We start from the raw sequence: 16784 nt of genomic DNA on the forward strand, positions 1-16784 counted from the left end.
ATATTTAGTACACTGGTTTCCTTTAACCTATAGACGGGTTGAATGGCCATTTGGGTTCGATTTGTTGCCATATTTTTAAATGGCGGCCAGAAAATTAAAAACCCTTCTTTATGGAATAATGCCCGCGTGAAAAGTAATAAAAAAATGTCCCGACGGGCTGACGGGCAACGCCAAGTGCTTTCGCTCCTAGGGTGCTACAAAAATATTAGTCATCAGTAAAATTTACCCATTCTTTATTTCATTTTGATGGAAGTTCTTATTACACGCGAGCGACGCCGCGAGTAACAGCTAGTTATTATATAAACTCCGTCTAATCGCAAATTTAAAGCAATCAGGTATGCTGATAAAATATCGATAGCCGCATGTGTGAAATCAGATATCCCATTGCACCTCGTCCGTCGATAAGGACTACTCGTGACGATGTTCTTACCTTGCAAGTCTCATTTTAGGGCACGTATAAAATTTTGGACAAACATCCTGTAAATAGAGGTTCCAATCTGGGATATTGGAGCAGTGTGCAATTCTTAAACTATGCGAAAGGCCGGTAAATTTTGAAAAGGTTTCCAGCTTACTGGTGTGCGATATAAAATGTTGAATATTATTTCCAGAATTAACGTCACTTACATTCAACGCAAAAATGGGGCTGAAACGGTGAGCCTTAAATTCGGACCAAAACTCCAGGTGGAACTGCGGAAAAAAAACCAATTTAATTTGTTTCTTATCCTGTTTTAGGATGGACATGCTTTTTTTTATCCGTCAAATCTGAACTATCGGTCTTTAGCTAATTTAGGAAAGATTAATCGAACTTTTAGCCACCCAATTTGGTTTCACGAATGCTCCGTGTTGTCTTATTTCCAAGAAGCCGAATATCAAATATCACTGAGTGGAATTATTGAAGTCTTTCTTCCGCAGGTGCGTACGTATTTTCATCTTGAAGAGACTTCTTATTCCAAAACCACTGTCTTTCAGTGCCTCTTCTTTTAGAACTGAAATACAAGGAATGATGAGACTAACGCTGACATATGAATCGGCGCTCAACATTGTGGTTGCTTCATCTATGATTTTGAGGATCGGGAGAGACGCATCTAAGGTATCTTTCAACGGTTTGGAATGAGAGGCGGGTGGACCTTTAAAGCACCTTTTCTTTGCTTGACATTCGATTAGTGCTAAGGACACAGCCACCTCATTTTTGTGCAGCCAGTCTAATAGCTTAAATGTGCTGTTGAACCGCGTTATAACGTCGAGCGGTGGCCTTGAATCGCTTAGTCCTGAATCCATTTGATGTTTTGTCAAAGCACTCTGACCAACTTTTGAAGAATGGAAGAATCCACCAATTCGATTTGCTCCTTTAATTAAATGCTTTACCTTAATTTGAGCGTCTAATGCAGCGTTTATGGCAAGTTGCAATACATGTGCGGAACAACCGTGCCATTTCATACCAAGACGGCGAGCAGTACACGGCATCGTATTTGTAGTATCGGTGGTAGCAAACAGAACCATGGGTAGTTCAATTCCAAAATATTCCAACTGATTCTTTATTATGTCTTCCGTTGTAGCGGCTGTGTGATAGGGATTACGATCTTCCAGGTTTACAACAGATAAACACCGGGAAAAGAGGTTCCAGTTCGCCTCACTAATGTAGTGCACGGTTAAGGCCAAGAAGTTACTTCCGTTATCACCTTTAGAGTTGATCGCAATTTAACTTCAAGGTGATCCTTCATATCATCCAGCCTACGGGAAAGTGTTGTTGGGTGCGGAGGACAATACCGGCCATCAGTGAATTCCTAGCACAAGTGTTTAAAACCTACTCCCGCTGCCGTTTCTAATGGTCTAGCGTCAGCCACCACGAAATATAATACTGCTTTGTCATATCTATCCTTGGTTAAGTCACTGATTTCGACTCCCGTCTTGATTTTTTGCTTGTAGATGGTTCCGATCCAGCGGCGTATGAAGTCAACGCTCGCTTTGCCTGTTGCTTTTGGGAATTAATTTCTTTAGCTTGTTCGTATTAAGCTTTATGTTTTCGTTGTAAATGTGTCCGTAAGTGGGATGTGGTTCGACTCGGTTGCACTGACAACATTTGCAACACAATTTACACCAGTAACCATCGCTTCGTTCATCAAAGTATGCTTTGGCAGATGACACCAATTATTTTGACTATTGCAGACGTTAAACGATATAGTGACGGAAACTTTCAATACTTGCTTACGTACACTCCGGTAGTATTATTTTCTAAATGGTATTACTGATAAGCAAATGAAACACGCTTCAATGGTTTCGGTTAATTGAAGCTTAAAAAACACAAATATGGGCGACGCCCCCAATACATCCCTTTTTTAATTCTCTGACAGTTTCCATGCGTTAAATAAAAAACCACTTTCATGATCTTAGTTGCATGAAACGTTGGCTTGCGATTGGCGCTTGAAACTTTTCTAACAATGTGGGGTCAATGTTCAAACTTGAGGTTTTTTCCGTCCCTAGGAATTGCCGTCTCCCTATACTTGCCGCGTAACGTTCGGTACATCATTGAGACCTCCCTATTCGATTTATTTGAAAACATTTATCGAATCCCATAGTATTCGACTCACTAGTCACTATACGATGAATTCGCTTGCGATATGCCGTTTCGAACCAAAATAAAATTTGATTCGACATTTCTTATTGTTTCTATTTATTATTATTCGAATTCGAGATTCGACACACTGTTCACCTTATTATTCGATTTGGTTTTGTTCTCGGAATATAACCGCTATTCGATTTGAGGTTCGAAGACGTCGAATTTGGTAGCTTCGCAGGGCCCTAGGCCAAAATTCAACTTTAGCCCTGCTTTCTGACTCGATTGAGAGTCGTCCTGTTTTTTTCCTTCTAGAACTTTCAAGAAGCCAATCAGGAGTTTAGAGGTTAGATATTGTGTTTTTGAAAAGTACTGCTGCTCAAGGGAATCAAGGAATTGGAAGACGCTCCTCCTCGTACGCCGCCTCTAAGCGCGTAGTCTGCTTCTGACTGGCTTATACCTCTAAAGGCCTTTTCAGAAGATAGAACTTTTGACTCAACTAGATGGGTCAAAACGTTGAGTCAGCACTATAGCCTTAAAGGTTTGTAAAGAAGATATTGGCGGGTGGGTAAAAATTATTTGAAATACGTCAAGACACAAAGACTCCACAAGGAGTGGAACTGGACACGTAGTCGTTGTTTTCGAGAGATTGCCTTACCTTTCCTTATTTGGTCACTGACTAACTCACTCGATGACACGCATTACTTACTCACTTTATATGAACTACGAAATCTACGCTTCGACTTCATACGCAATCTTCACTACTCGTCCTATATAAACTTTGACGGGCGTAGTTCCGAAGAAAGAGGTTTTCTTTAAATAATTAAATAAATGTAGTTGATATTAAATATTTTATTATAATTTTAGTTAAATCGATTTCAATTCAATTTAATTTGTTTAACAATTCATTGAAGTAACGTTAGTTCTTAAAAGATTTTAAACATCGCTCTTGTTGACGTTTGACTTCTAGTGTACGCTAAAACCATTAAACACAGATGGAAAGGAATGGAGTAGGGCGCGTGGTTCTTTTAGGGCCACGTCGTGACCAATATTGAAACTTCTTCGACTCAAACCATAGCCATAACATAAGGCTTATGAGTCGAATTAAGTTTCGGGACTCTCCCGCTAGGGCCGACGAGAGGCGATGCCATTAGAAGAACGGAGGTTTTAGCTTATAATTTTTCCGGTCCATATGCGTTTAATGGTCTTAGGTGTACGCCTATTTCACGGTTTTTGAAGATTTAAGGAATAGTAATTACCCAACGTATTAATTTTGTCTATATAACTTTATTATTTAACTGAAAGACTTAAATATAATTAACAGCATATTTTATTTTTTCATTCCCCCTTTTCTTTGTGAAGCCATTTCCTCTAATTTCTTGTCCAGCTTTCTTTAAACGTGAATTCTTTTAACAGCGTCCAATTTCTTGGTACTTTCTTTATGGCAACTTGCAATTTCTTTTCTTATGTTACTTCTGGCTTGCGCTTTGGCTTCATTTCCACAGCCGTGTATTTCGGCCATATGATGTGAAAGGCAAAATTGCTCTTTGCAAAAATTGCAGATTTGCCCTAGTAATTTCACGCTTGTCTTGCATTTTGAAAATGCGCAGACATCTTTGGATTTGGCAATATTTTCCAAAATCATTTCTTCGGAAATTTTATTATCGTTCAAAATATTTTGGGTTTTGTTCTTCACTTTCTTGCCTAATTTTTGACAGTGGTTAATGTGTAGTGTGTAATTATTTTCAGGAACAATTTTTGAACAATTTGGACAACATTTATCAAGGTTGATCTTAGTGGGTTCAGCTCTGGGTTTCGTTGTTGCAAAAGCAGCGGACTTTTGGCTTTGTTGTTTTTCGAAAGTTCCATCAATTCCACTTTCAATTGATTTCGCCACTGTGGCTTTATTCAATAATTCAGCACCATTTTCCGCGGAGATTTTATTCAATAGTTCTGCATCATTTTCCGCAGAGATTTTATTGAATAATTCTGCACCATTTTCCGCAGAGATTTTATTCAATAATTCTGCACCATTTTCCGCAGAGATTTTACTCAATAATTCTGCACCATTTTCCACTGAGCTTTTAATCACTTCTTCGTCACATGTTTTAATAGACTTTAAAACAGTTTCATTAGCATAAACTTCAATTTGGTTTTCGAAGAACCTTGTGAAGAAATTGCTTGTTCCTCAACGGACATTTTTACATTTTCGTCTGACGCTATCATGAAATCTTTTGAACTCCCTTCATATTTATGGGGTTTAATTACCTCCTTATTTTTATAAACTATGATTTGTCGATTCTCAGCATCTCCTTCGCTGACGTGAATTAATTTGAATTTTTAAGCGATTTCATGCACTAACATACGATCAAATGACGATAAACGCGACGGAAATTCTAATTTTGATTGGGTCTTATCCATAACGAATGCTGAAATAGTTTTTTCATACTCGGATCTCCGTTGTTCATCGAATTTAACTTGTTCTTCAGATGATAACTTTTTACTCGATTTTTTTAAGGCAATTGCCAGAATTAGGCCTAGAATCATCAACCGTCTTAACCAATGCACCTTTGTTAGGCTTATTTTTCGATGTAGGTTTCTTATTTTGGTTTTTTAATCTATCGGGCCTAGAAACTTAATTTTCAAGGGAATCAAGTGCATTTCGAAATTCATTAGCGGATCGAACTTCCCCATGTACATTCAAATAATCGACAAGGTTTTTAAGAAAAGGGTGTCGCGAAACGGTAATTGAATCACATATGACGGCCAAGTGACGTTTAGCTCGTGTAATGGCGACATTGATTCGCCGATCTTCCGACAGAAACCCGACCTCTCCTCTATCGTTCGATCGTACGAGGCTTAAGATAACGACTTCTTTTTCGCGGCCCTGGAACCCGTCTACCGATTTTATTTCAAGCTTGGGGTATTTGTGAAGCAGTCTAATTCGGATTAGTTCCACCTGTAAATTGTAGGGTGCGATTATAGCGATATCTTCAGGGTCAATACCGCTATTAATCAAATTATCCACGTGAATCGATACTAGATCAGCTTCCCCTTCGTTACCTGAAAGTTTAAATTGATAATCAACACGTGGAAGTTTTCACACCATCATTTGAAATTCCTCAATTTTTCCAGAACATTTTAAAAACTGGAAATTTTAGCCTCATTTTAAAAACTCTCCAAGATTTTAGCCTCGTTTTATAAACTCTCCGGGATTTTAGCCTCGTTTTAGGCCTATAAACTCTCCGAGATTTTAGGCACATAATAAACCTCCTGACATTTCAGGCACATAATAAACCTCCTGACATTTCAGGCACATAATAAACCTCCTGATATTTCAGGCACATAATAAACATCCAGACATTTCAGGCACACAATAAACCTGACATATCAGGCACATAATAAACCTCCTGACATTTCAGGCACATAATAAACCTCCTGACATTTCAGGCACATAATAAACCTCCTGATATTTCAGGCACATAATAAACATCCAGACATTTCAGGCACATAGTAAACATCCAGACATTTCAGGCACATAATAAACCTGACATATCAGGCACATAATAAACCTCCTGACATTTCAGGCACATAATAAACCTCCTGACATTTCAGGCTCATTCATAAACACTCTGAATTGATTGGCACATTATGTACTCTATGAAATTTTGGGCACATTTTACAAGATTAATGGTTTTTTAAGTTAGTTTTACGAGCATTAGTTTCTTTTAAACGTAAATTCATTTGAGATTTGTTTCTGGGTCTCTACGAAGTGTGATACCTATCGAAATCATACCTTTGGAATCTTCTTCGTCTACTTCCAACTCGTTCATATGACAACCAGCTGTATCAATCAGAAACAATGGCACTGACGTGAACTCGTTATCTTGAATGTTAGGCAAATCATTCAGTAAATGAGAAGCATGTCCATTAACTTGGCCCCCCAGGTGCTCAAATCGCCACCAAACATACATGGATCAATTGCACCAAGCATGCACCATCATGCACCACCCTTAACTTAGCTTGCACCACTACGGTTCGCCTCTAATTAATTAAAGATTTTGGGGGGCTGACGAAATGACAGCCCCCCACGTATCCGAAATGGAAAATTAATGTCATATTCTATGTGCACCATCCTTGCACCAACATTAACAGCCATTTTTATTTTTCTCAATGTTAATTTATTACTAAATACTGCAATCGTCACCAAACATACATGGATCAATTGCACCAAGCATGCACCATCATGCACCACCCTTAAATTAGCTTGCACCACCACGGTTCGCCTCTAGTTCATTAATATTTTGGGGTGGCTGACGAAATGACAGCCCCCCACGTATCCGAAATGTAAAACTAATGTCATACTCTATGTGCACCATCCTTGCACCAATATGCACAGCCATTTTTATTTTTCTCACTGTCAATTTATTACTAAATACTGCAATCGTCACCAAACATACATAGATCAATTGCACCAAGCATGCACCATCATGCACCACCCTGAACATAGCTTGCACCACCACGGTTCGCCTCTAGTTCATTAATATTTTTGGGGGCTGACAAAATGAAAGCCCACTAGGTATCCGAAATGTAAAACTAATGTCATACTCTATGTGCACCATCCTTGCACCGACATTAACAGCCATTTTTATTTTTCTCAATGTTAATTTATTACTAAATACTGCAATCGTCACCAAACATACATGGATCAATTGCACCAAGCATGCACCATCATGCACCACCCTGAACATAGCTTGCACCACCACGGTTCGCCTCTAGTTCATTAATATATTTGGGGGCTGACAAAATGAAAGCCCACTAGGTATCCGAAATGGAAAATTAATGTCATATTCTATGTGCACCAACTTTGCACCAATATGCGCCTTCATTTTACCCCCACTGTGAATTCATTATTAAATACTTCAATACTTCAATCTTTATTACTCTTTTAGAGTATTTTCTCTAGTGGAGGTTTTCTCCATAGTTGTCCAAAGCCGGAAAGGGGGATCCGAGGAAAGCCAAAATAAGGGGTTTATGTACGACACGCATGCTTGAACATGATTCAGTTTATGTTTACAATGATATGTCATCCTTTCCCATAAAATTACTAGAAGCAAAGGATCCGGCGTTCTCCGTAAGGAGGTTTTGGTTATTTCATGGTCGCCATTTTAAAATATGGCTTCTCAATTAAATTTAATAATCATAAAGCCCGTCGAAAGGATATTGCGAACCAATATACTAACTGTTGATAAAATCGGTTGAAACTTTATTACTTTATTTGTCTTACGTTTGTGAGCCTCATTTTCTAAGATGGCCGAGGATTAAAACCAAAAACTGTACAGCCGCCATAGTGTGAATAGTGGCTTCACACAACTTAACTTCAAGTTCAAATCTAAATTGTTTCTTCTATAGACTATAACAGCGAAATTTCATCCCCCTTTAATAACGCTTTAAAGTTATATTTAAAGGCTTATTGCCAAATAATCAGCTAGTATTTAAGACTCCGAACAGACTTAGTAGCAGACGCTCGTTGCCTACGCTATATAAAGGCCTGAGTATGGCACCCAATTTCCATTGAAAAATTGGCAATTTAATTCGCAGTTTTTTCCCACCAGGAGCGCTTTTAGATGGACCTGTGTGACGTCATATTATTTGAAATACTTAGTTTCCCGCACTAGCAGTGTTGCCAATGTGCGGGAAATTTCCCGTTTTGCGGGATTTTTCGATGGTATTTTGGCTTGGGCGGGAAAAAGGTAATTTTTGGGAAAAACAATCGATTTGGCGCTAATTTCGATGACCGTAGGGTTTTGATCTTCATTTTTTTTATATTTCTTAATTTTTTTTCTTTTGTCTATTGGATTTTTGGCTTGGCGCCATATTTTTTTACCAAACAACCAGAACTGTTCCTTTTATAGTTAGTAAACCCGATGGGCCTCTTCTCTCGTGTTGGGAGAGGGGGAGGGTTGCAAATCAGAGAGAGCGAAAAACATTTGGGGCAACTACTGCATCCCATGGTAGAGAGGGGAAAACATTTTCTTTCCATTTGACGGTTGTAGCGAGATTTTATACGGAGGGGGAAAATATGTAGCCGTCACAATTCACACTCTCTCAGGCCTAGGTAACAAGGTTTTAAGCGCAGGCGCACGACCTAAACCAACCAACGGGAGTACAGGTACTACTGACGCTAGAAATATCTAGTTTTTTGCGGTATTTGCGCGGGAAATCGTTCTCTACTGTCAGCGGATCCGATGAGATTGTGAACACTATAAATTTCATTTGATTTAACAAGTATAATTAGGCAATCAGTACGTGCATTGGTAGAAAAATGTCTGAAAAATCTGACGAAAGTTTGGATGGTTTTTCAACACCACCGAAATCAAAGAAACAACGACTTAGTGCATCTGATAAAGGCGCTAATGCTTCTTCTGGACCTAAATCTTCCAGAAAAAAGGTAAAAACCTTTAAAGATAATTGGATGCAAATAGATCAATTCAAGGGTTGGTTGAGAGAGTTGAAAAACGAGCCTTTAAAAGCTCTTTGCACAGCATGCAACACCAAAATTAATTGTGGGAAAAGTGAACTGGAAAAGCATGCAAAGGCTGCTAAGCATGTGCTAAACGTGAAGAATGTAGCAAATACAAGAAGCCTTTTAGGTAGCCTAAAAATCAGAAAGCTAATGAAAATAGTGATGTAAAAGTTGCAGTGATAAGATTAGCCGCTTTTTTTACGGAACATAATGTTGCATTGCACACAGTTGATCATTTAACTCCTCTTTTGAAAGAATGTTTTCATGATTCGAAAATTGCTCAGGAAGTTACATTAGGGCGTACTAAATGCACTGCCATAGTTAAAAATGTTTAAGGCAAGGTCGAAAACGAAAAAAACAGTTAGAGCACTAAATTTTCCATTTTAGTAGATGAAAGCACTGACATTTCAGAGCACAAAAACTTGTGTTTGTTAGTTCGATATGTAGATGAAATTACTGGCAAAGCAAAAACTGAACTCTTGGAGCTGATAGAACTGGATGCAAAAGATAGTTCAGCTGAAAAATTATATGAAGCATTTAAGCAATGTTTGGAAAAGCACAATGTTCCCATTGAAAACATTATAGCTGTGGCTTCAGATGGTTGTGCAACTATGGTAGGAGTAAACAATTCATTCATGAGTAGACTAAAAGTAGACGTCCCGAAAGTAATTCTACTAAAATGTATTTGCCACTCTGCCGCCTTAGTCGCGAGTAAGGCTTGTGCTAAACTTCCAAGATCTTGCTAGGAGTTAATTAGGGGTATATCTACCTATACTTCAGGAAGCACAAAAAGATGCGTCATATTGACTGAATTTCAAGAATACTTTAGTTTAGAATCAAAAAAGATTTTAAAACTAGCAAACACCAGATGGTTATGTCTCCATTCTTGTTTAATACGTATTTTGGACCATTGGACCGCTCTAGAACATTATTTTCAACTAGCTGTAGTTGAAGATGGCTTGAAAAGTGCCAAAACAATTTTAAACGAATTAAGAAATCATTACACAAAAACTTATTTCTATTTTTTGAAATATGCTTTGAATTACTTCAATTCATTTAACGCTTTTTTCCAATCACGGAAAATATTGGTGCATAAGCTCGCTGAAAACTCTGAGAAACTTATTAGGGAACTAGGGCAAAATTTTCTGAAACCTGAAGTTCAAAATGATAATTTCAAATCAATTGTACCTGCCTGGAATTTTACATAAAAGCGCTAAAAGAAATGCAAAGTAGGCTTCCTTTAAATAATAGTCTCTACAAGAGTTTCAAGTTTATAGACCCCAAAGTTGCCCTTTGGGCTAAAGAAAGGAATGATCTGAGCGACCTTACTGAATTGGCCAATAGTTTGGGAGACTTTGATTTAATAAATTTAGCGATAGAATGGAGAAGCCTACCATTTTCGTTCAATGAAAGAGAGAAAAAAAGAATTAACCACTTTAGAATTACACGATTTTTGGAACAAAATATCTCAAGTCAAAGATTTTGAAGATGATTTAAAATTTAAAAATTTGAGCCGCCTGGCCGCTTTAGTCATTTCGTTGCCCATTTCAAACGCAGAAGCTGAAAGAACATTTTCTAAGGTGACCGACATTAAAACAAAAAAAAAGAAACAAAATGGGCAATGAGTGTTTCAATTCTTGCTGTATTGTAAGAAGCAGCTTTGAAGCTAGAAACATTAATTGTGTTAAGTTCAAACCAGAACCTCGCCATTTAGAGTTACATAAACTTCAAATGTATTCATAACTAAATAAATTAGTTATACATCTAATACTTTTCTTTCCATTTGACCTTTGCATTTTTTTCTTGCTCTATTTCTAGCATTACAGTTTCGTATTTAGTCCTTAGCAGGCTATGTTCACGGTGCTACTTAAAACGTAGTGCGGCTAAAACCCACGTCAATTTTGATCTAAAGGGAGGTTGCGGGAAAAAATAACTGTCGGCGGGAAATTTTGGTTGCACCCGCGGGAAATTGAACGTTTGAACATTGGCAACACTGCGCACTAGAAAAGGCGAGTAAAGGCCCGAGACGGGCGAGTAGCTCCCGGCGAAACTGGGCAACGGCAGGCTTGAGGGAGAACGGATCGGGATTGGGTACGTGCGTGTACGCAGCAGCGGTTTCGGCCGCTTTCGGCGTCGATTGGGAATGGGAGTTTGGGACATTCTGGAAATATATTTAAGGCTATTGCTACACAATCATGCTCGTGACACTTATAATATTAATGAACTAGAGGCGAACCGTGGTGGTGCAAGCTAAGTTAAGGGTGGTGCATGATGGTGCACATAGAATATGACATTAATTTTCCATTTCGGATACATGGGGGGGCTGTCATTTCGTCAGCCCCCCAAAATCTTTAATTAATTAGAGGCGAACCGTAGTGGTGCAAGCTAAGTTAAGGGTGGTGCATGATGGTGCATGCTTGGTGCAATTGATCCATGTATGTTTGGTGACGATTGCAGTATTTAGTAATAAAATAACATTGAGAAAAATTAAAATGGCTGTTCATGTTGGAGCAAGGATGGTGCACATAGAATATGACATTTATTTTCCATTTCGGATACATGGGGGATGTCATTTCGTCAGCCCCCCAAAATATTAATGAACTAGAGGCGAACCGTGGTGGTGCAAGCTAAGTTAAGGGTGGTGCATGATGGTACACATAGAATATGACATTAATTTTCCATTTCGGATACATGGGGGGCTGTCATTTCGTCAGCCCCCCAAAATCTTTAATTAATTAGAGGCGAACCGTAGTGGTGCAAGCTAAGTTAAGGGTGGTGCATGATGGTGCATGCTTGGTGCAATTGATCCATGTATGTTTGGTGACGATTGCAGTATTTAGTAATAAAATAACATTGAGAAAAATAAAAATGGCTGTTCATGTTGGAGCAAGGATGGTGCACATAGAATATGACATTTTTTTCCATTTCGGATACATGGGGGGATGTCATTTCGTCAGCCCCCCAAAATATTAATGAACTAGAGGCGAACCGTGGTGGTGCAAGCTAATTTAAGGGTGGTGTATGATGGTTCATGCTTGGTGCAATTGATCCATGTATGTTTTGTGACGATTGCTGTATTTAGTAATAAATTAACATTGAGAAAAATAAAAATGGCTGTTCATTTTGGTGCAAGGATGGTGCACATAGAATATGACATTTTTTTCCATTTCGGATACCTAGTGGGCTTTCATTTTGTCAGCCCCCAAAAATATTAATGAACTAGAGGCGAACCGTGGTGGTGCAAGCTATGTTCAGGGTGGTGCATGATGGTGCATGCTTGGTGCAATTGATCCATGTATGTTTGGTGACGATTGCTGTATTTAGTAATAAATTAACATTGAGAAAAATAAAAATGGCTGTTAATGTCGGTGCAAGGATGGTGCACATAGAGTATGACATTAGTTTTACATTTCGTCAGCCCCCCAAAATATTAATGAACTAGAGGCGAACCGTGGTGGTGCAAGCTAAGTTAAGGGTGGTGTATGATGGTGCATGCTTGGTGCAATTGATCCATGTATGTTTGGTGACGATTGCAGTATTTAGTAATAAATTAACATTGAGAAAAATAAAAATGGCTGTTCATGTTGGAGCAAGGATGGTGCACATAGAATATGACATTAATTTTCCATTTCGGATACGTGGGGGGCTGTCATTTCGTCAGCCCCCCAAAATCTTTAATTAATTAGAGGCGAACCGTAGTGGTGCAAGCTAAGTTAAGGGTGGTGCATGATGGTGCATGCTTGGTGCAATTGATCCATGTATGTTTGGTGGCGATTTGAGCACCTGGGGGGCCAAGTTAATGGACGTATGAGAAGCGACTGACTCATCCGCGACCAACTTGTCATCGTATAATGTTGACGATGAGATCTTCATGTCATGTCAAAATGCATTCGATATTGAATTTCCAATAATTTCACTACAGATGGCATGTGCGAGACCTGCAATGTTATTCGCGATAATGCATATAATAAGGCTTATCGAGTACTTTTGAAAGAACTAAGAGCATTATCATAAGTTCATAAGATATGTTCCATAAGTTTGTCACTGGTTACAAACTTGTAGCGGACACGCTACATTTGGGCCTTCACAAACAACATCATAACATTCTAGACTTACCCAGTCAGGCACCAAATTATATAAACTTAACCCTAGGCCTATATCCATCAAGGATTATTTAAAATGTCTAAGGATAAAACGCAGAGAAAGAAATATCGAAGGTAGATGTTCCAAACGGTACCTAGCGGGCACAATCGGCAAACCGGAAAGCCAATATTTTGAAGCGGCAACACGTGACCGGATTCTTGAAAGTTTTGTCGCTCTCTGCCTGCTCTAGCAGATCTACTAAAACCTTGCCTACTAAACTAAATTAGTGTAAACTCACCTCATATATTCTTGAACTGAATGTTTGCTTTAATCTATTATTAAAATTAAATTATGATTTTTAGGAACTAACCTCATTCTTGAATCTTGAACTAAATGTTCTTAACGACCGTTAGCAATTCGAAATAGAACTATACAGCATGCTTTCGAAAACTATCTCTCTTTCGTCTATGCTTTCGTGATAATAAGATAGGTGGCGCCATATCGGTATTTATTTTCCGTTTGATGCACCAAAACAGTAGGTGAAGAAGAGGGGGATGGGTTAAAATTTCGGAACAACTAGAGAACATTCCCTTACTATAGAGATCTGTGTGTGCGTTTTATCCTTAGACATTTTAAATAATCCTTGGTACAATAAACTAACCTGACCAGAACCTGGTATAATAAAAAGAGATAGAATTTTTGCCACCTAATTTTGTCTTATTATTTCTTGCTCTGTAAACCTCAGCTTTTTAAGCAAATCGGTTACAAACTGAAGCTTGTCATGAAGTGAGTGAGGTAGGTCATGGATACGATGTAAAGCGAAGCCTGGTGAGGCGCTGTCAAAGGCATATAACAGACTAGTAAGATGGACTGCAAAATTATCCGAGCGTAGTCTGCAATTCTCGCTTGTCGTTCTCGAACTAGCTCGAGTTGTAAGTCTCTAGCATTACGAAATACACATACCGGATGTTAATACGTCTTAACCCATAAGTCTATAAGATATGTTCCTTCCATAAGTACTACCTATACTTCGTAATGCTAGAGACTTACAGCTCGAGCTAGCTCGAGAATGACAAGCGAGAATTGACTAACTACACTTGGTTAATTTTGCAGTCCATCTTACTATTTAGTCTGTACTAAGCCTTTGACAGCGCCTCACCAGGCGTCGCATTACCAGAATCTATGCCCTACCTCACTTGTGACTTCATGACAAGCTCAAGCTTGTAACCAGTGACAAACTTATGGAACATATCTTATGAAAAGCGTATACAGGGTGGCTTCGGTATTTGTGGCCAATAGCTTCTATGGGATAGTATTATTCCACTGAAAGTAGTATGTTTCCTACCATATTGTGTTGCAGGATTGATAACCTGAATAATAGCAAAAGTAATATAAGAAACCTCGGAACCTTCGGGAGGAAAGTATACAAAGGCGAATTTTTCCCGATACATCCTCGTACCGCGAATGTCCCCGCGCACTTATACGGCCGTAAACATAGTTTAAAAAATAGGGCCGCGCCGCGTAGAGCGTAGGAATACATTTTCTGATCTCGCGATTGCGTCGGCTGCTTAAGTTAAGTCAATTTCACAGACTCATTGTAATTTTAAACTTTTCCAATGAAATAATTCATGCAACATTTTTAGATTTTGATAGTAATCAACATTAATAACTCGATCATAGGATTTTCATAGGTTTTTGCATAAAATTTGAATTAAACCCTTACCTTGCCAAGGTATATGACTAACACTATACATAGATAGAATTTAAAATGGTGTTATTATCTATCTCGAAATTTTGTTCTTGTATTCATAATTTTCATCTTCTTCTTGGCTTCACAACAAACTAGAATTTCGTTTCGAAATAACCGTATGCTAATATTTATTAGCAAAATCATGAATCTTCTATTTCTTTACGACAGACGGCTAAGCAGACTACACTAGTTTAATGGCGCTTTTTCCTCTAACTAGTAACTCCTCTTTCCCTTTCCAACGACCATATCAAAGGACTAAGATCTACCGTACCTTGTCCATGAGCAATAGTGTCTGAATATGGTATTTGGCGTTTCGAGGATGTCTCGCGTGTTTTAACGTTATGCGTATGGCGTCTTGTATACTTCCCTCCCGTAGGGAGGTTTCTTATATTACTTCTGATAATAGATATGTAATGCAATAGACTGCTGTAATCGAAATAATGTTTAACGTATTGCCTACAGTTTAAAGGGAGGGTGAAGTAGAAAATCAAGTGATTTTTTATCGATTTTTCTACTAATTATAAGACCAGTCTGCATAGTCAAACATTCAGGAAATACTTCAGAATGATTTTGTTAAATTCAAATTAGGTTCAGATTTGAAGGATAATTTTAAAGAAGGTCCTCCGACCAATCGCGTAATGCCTTGCCTTTTTATTAACAAATTTCTCGTACGACGACCTGCCTTCGCCTGTACTAAATTGCGTTTCGTCCGACGTTTATGAATTCCAGCTTAAAGCTATTAGCGAGGATTGAAATAAAGAATAATACTGAGCATTGTGGAAAAGTTTACTCAAACTTAAGTTCTTCTAAGTTCAAGAAACTTTGCCAAACCAATACCCGATTGTCCTAAGCCTTGTCACGGGTAATGAGCGGGGGAAATTTAAATATTCGAATAATTTCGGGTATTAAGAAATTAGGTTTTCGGGTAACGGGTCGGGTACCCGACCCAATACCCGACCGGGTAATTTTCGGGTTCCGGGTACTCGCACAGGCCTAAAAAAATCCTATGTTCCTTGTAAAATTTCTATAATTGGAAAAAAAATTCTATGTTCCTCATCAAAAAATTCAAAATAGCCTAATGCTGAAAAAAATACAATTAATTGTCATAGAAATCCTATAATTCTCACAAAAACCCTATAATTGACGCAAAAACCTTATAATTGACACAAAAATCCTATAATTGACATAAAAAATGAAAGATTCCTCACACAAACCATGGATTAACTAAGGCAGCTACTATCCCTAACAGGAAGTTATAAGAAAATTGGACCAAATGTCACATGTCCTATGACGTCAAAATTGAAATTCCGCCTAAATTGGGCGCCGCCATCTTTAAAATCAGCAAAAACCATTTTTTCCCAGAGATGGCGCTGTATCTACATCCGTTTAGGTGCAATAAATTGGAGGAATGAAGAGGGAAATGAAGGAATAATTCGGAACATGTAGTTGGCAATAGCAATACATGGGAAACACGGATAGTGAACAATCCCTAGCCTTAGTTAATCCTCACACAAACCCTATTATTGTCATAAAAATTCTATAATCCTTACTAAAGTCCAATAATTTTCTAAAAATCGGTTTAATAAAAGAAAATTCTCATAAAATTGTACAACTAGGACTGTGCGAGTATTCGAAAGATCGAATAATATTCGAATGATCGAGTTTGCCATCTAGTATTCGTCGAGTATTCGAAAAAAAATTTCGAGTATTCGAAAAAAATTTCGAGTTTTCGGTTGCATGCTAGGTGGCATGTAACATAGAAAAGGCAACCTTTAACTATAATTGTAGCTTGGAAAGCGCGGTAAATTAATTTATTATTAAACTAAACTGACTGTAGGGAGAATGGGAATAATTAAGAATTAATGAATTAT

At 38.2% G+C, this 16784-nt stretch overlaps 1 protein-coding gene and 1 long non-coding RNA gene across 2 annotated transcripts in view; both read right to left on the bottom strand.

The window, feature by feature from the left end:
* LOC149588658 (uncharacterized) overlaps window positions 1–16784 on the bottom strand; it is a 422944-nt gene that overhangs the window by 363029 nt on the left and 43131 nt on the right. The gene's annotated exons all lie outside the window — the stretch shown is intronic.
* On the bottom strand, window positions 4714–6528 carry LOC149588673 (DNA-binding protein SMUBP-2-like). Its single transcript, XM_089862063.1, has 2 exons — window positions 6351–6528; window positions 4714–5617 (listed from the first exon to the last, which is right to left on the bottom strand). The coding sequence occupies exons 1-2, from the start codon at window positions 6526–6528 to the stop codon at window positions 5190–5192; spliced, it is 606 nt and encodes a 201-aa protein (XP_089718189.1). The 3' UTR covers window positions 4714–5189.

Source organism: Phalangium opilio, unplaced genomic scaffold, assembly GCF_054372755.1.
Source record: "Phalangium opilio isolate 3A_F unplaced genomic scaffold, DU_Popi_V2 ptg000537l_1, whole genome shotgun sequence".
Classification (NCBI taxonomy): Eukaryota; Metazoa; Arthropoda; class Arachnida; order Opiliones; family Phalangiidae; genus Phalangium; species Phalangium opilio.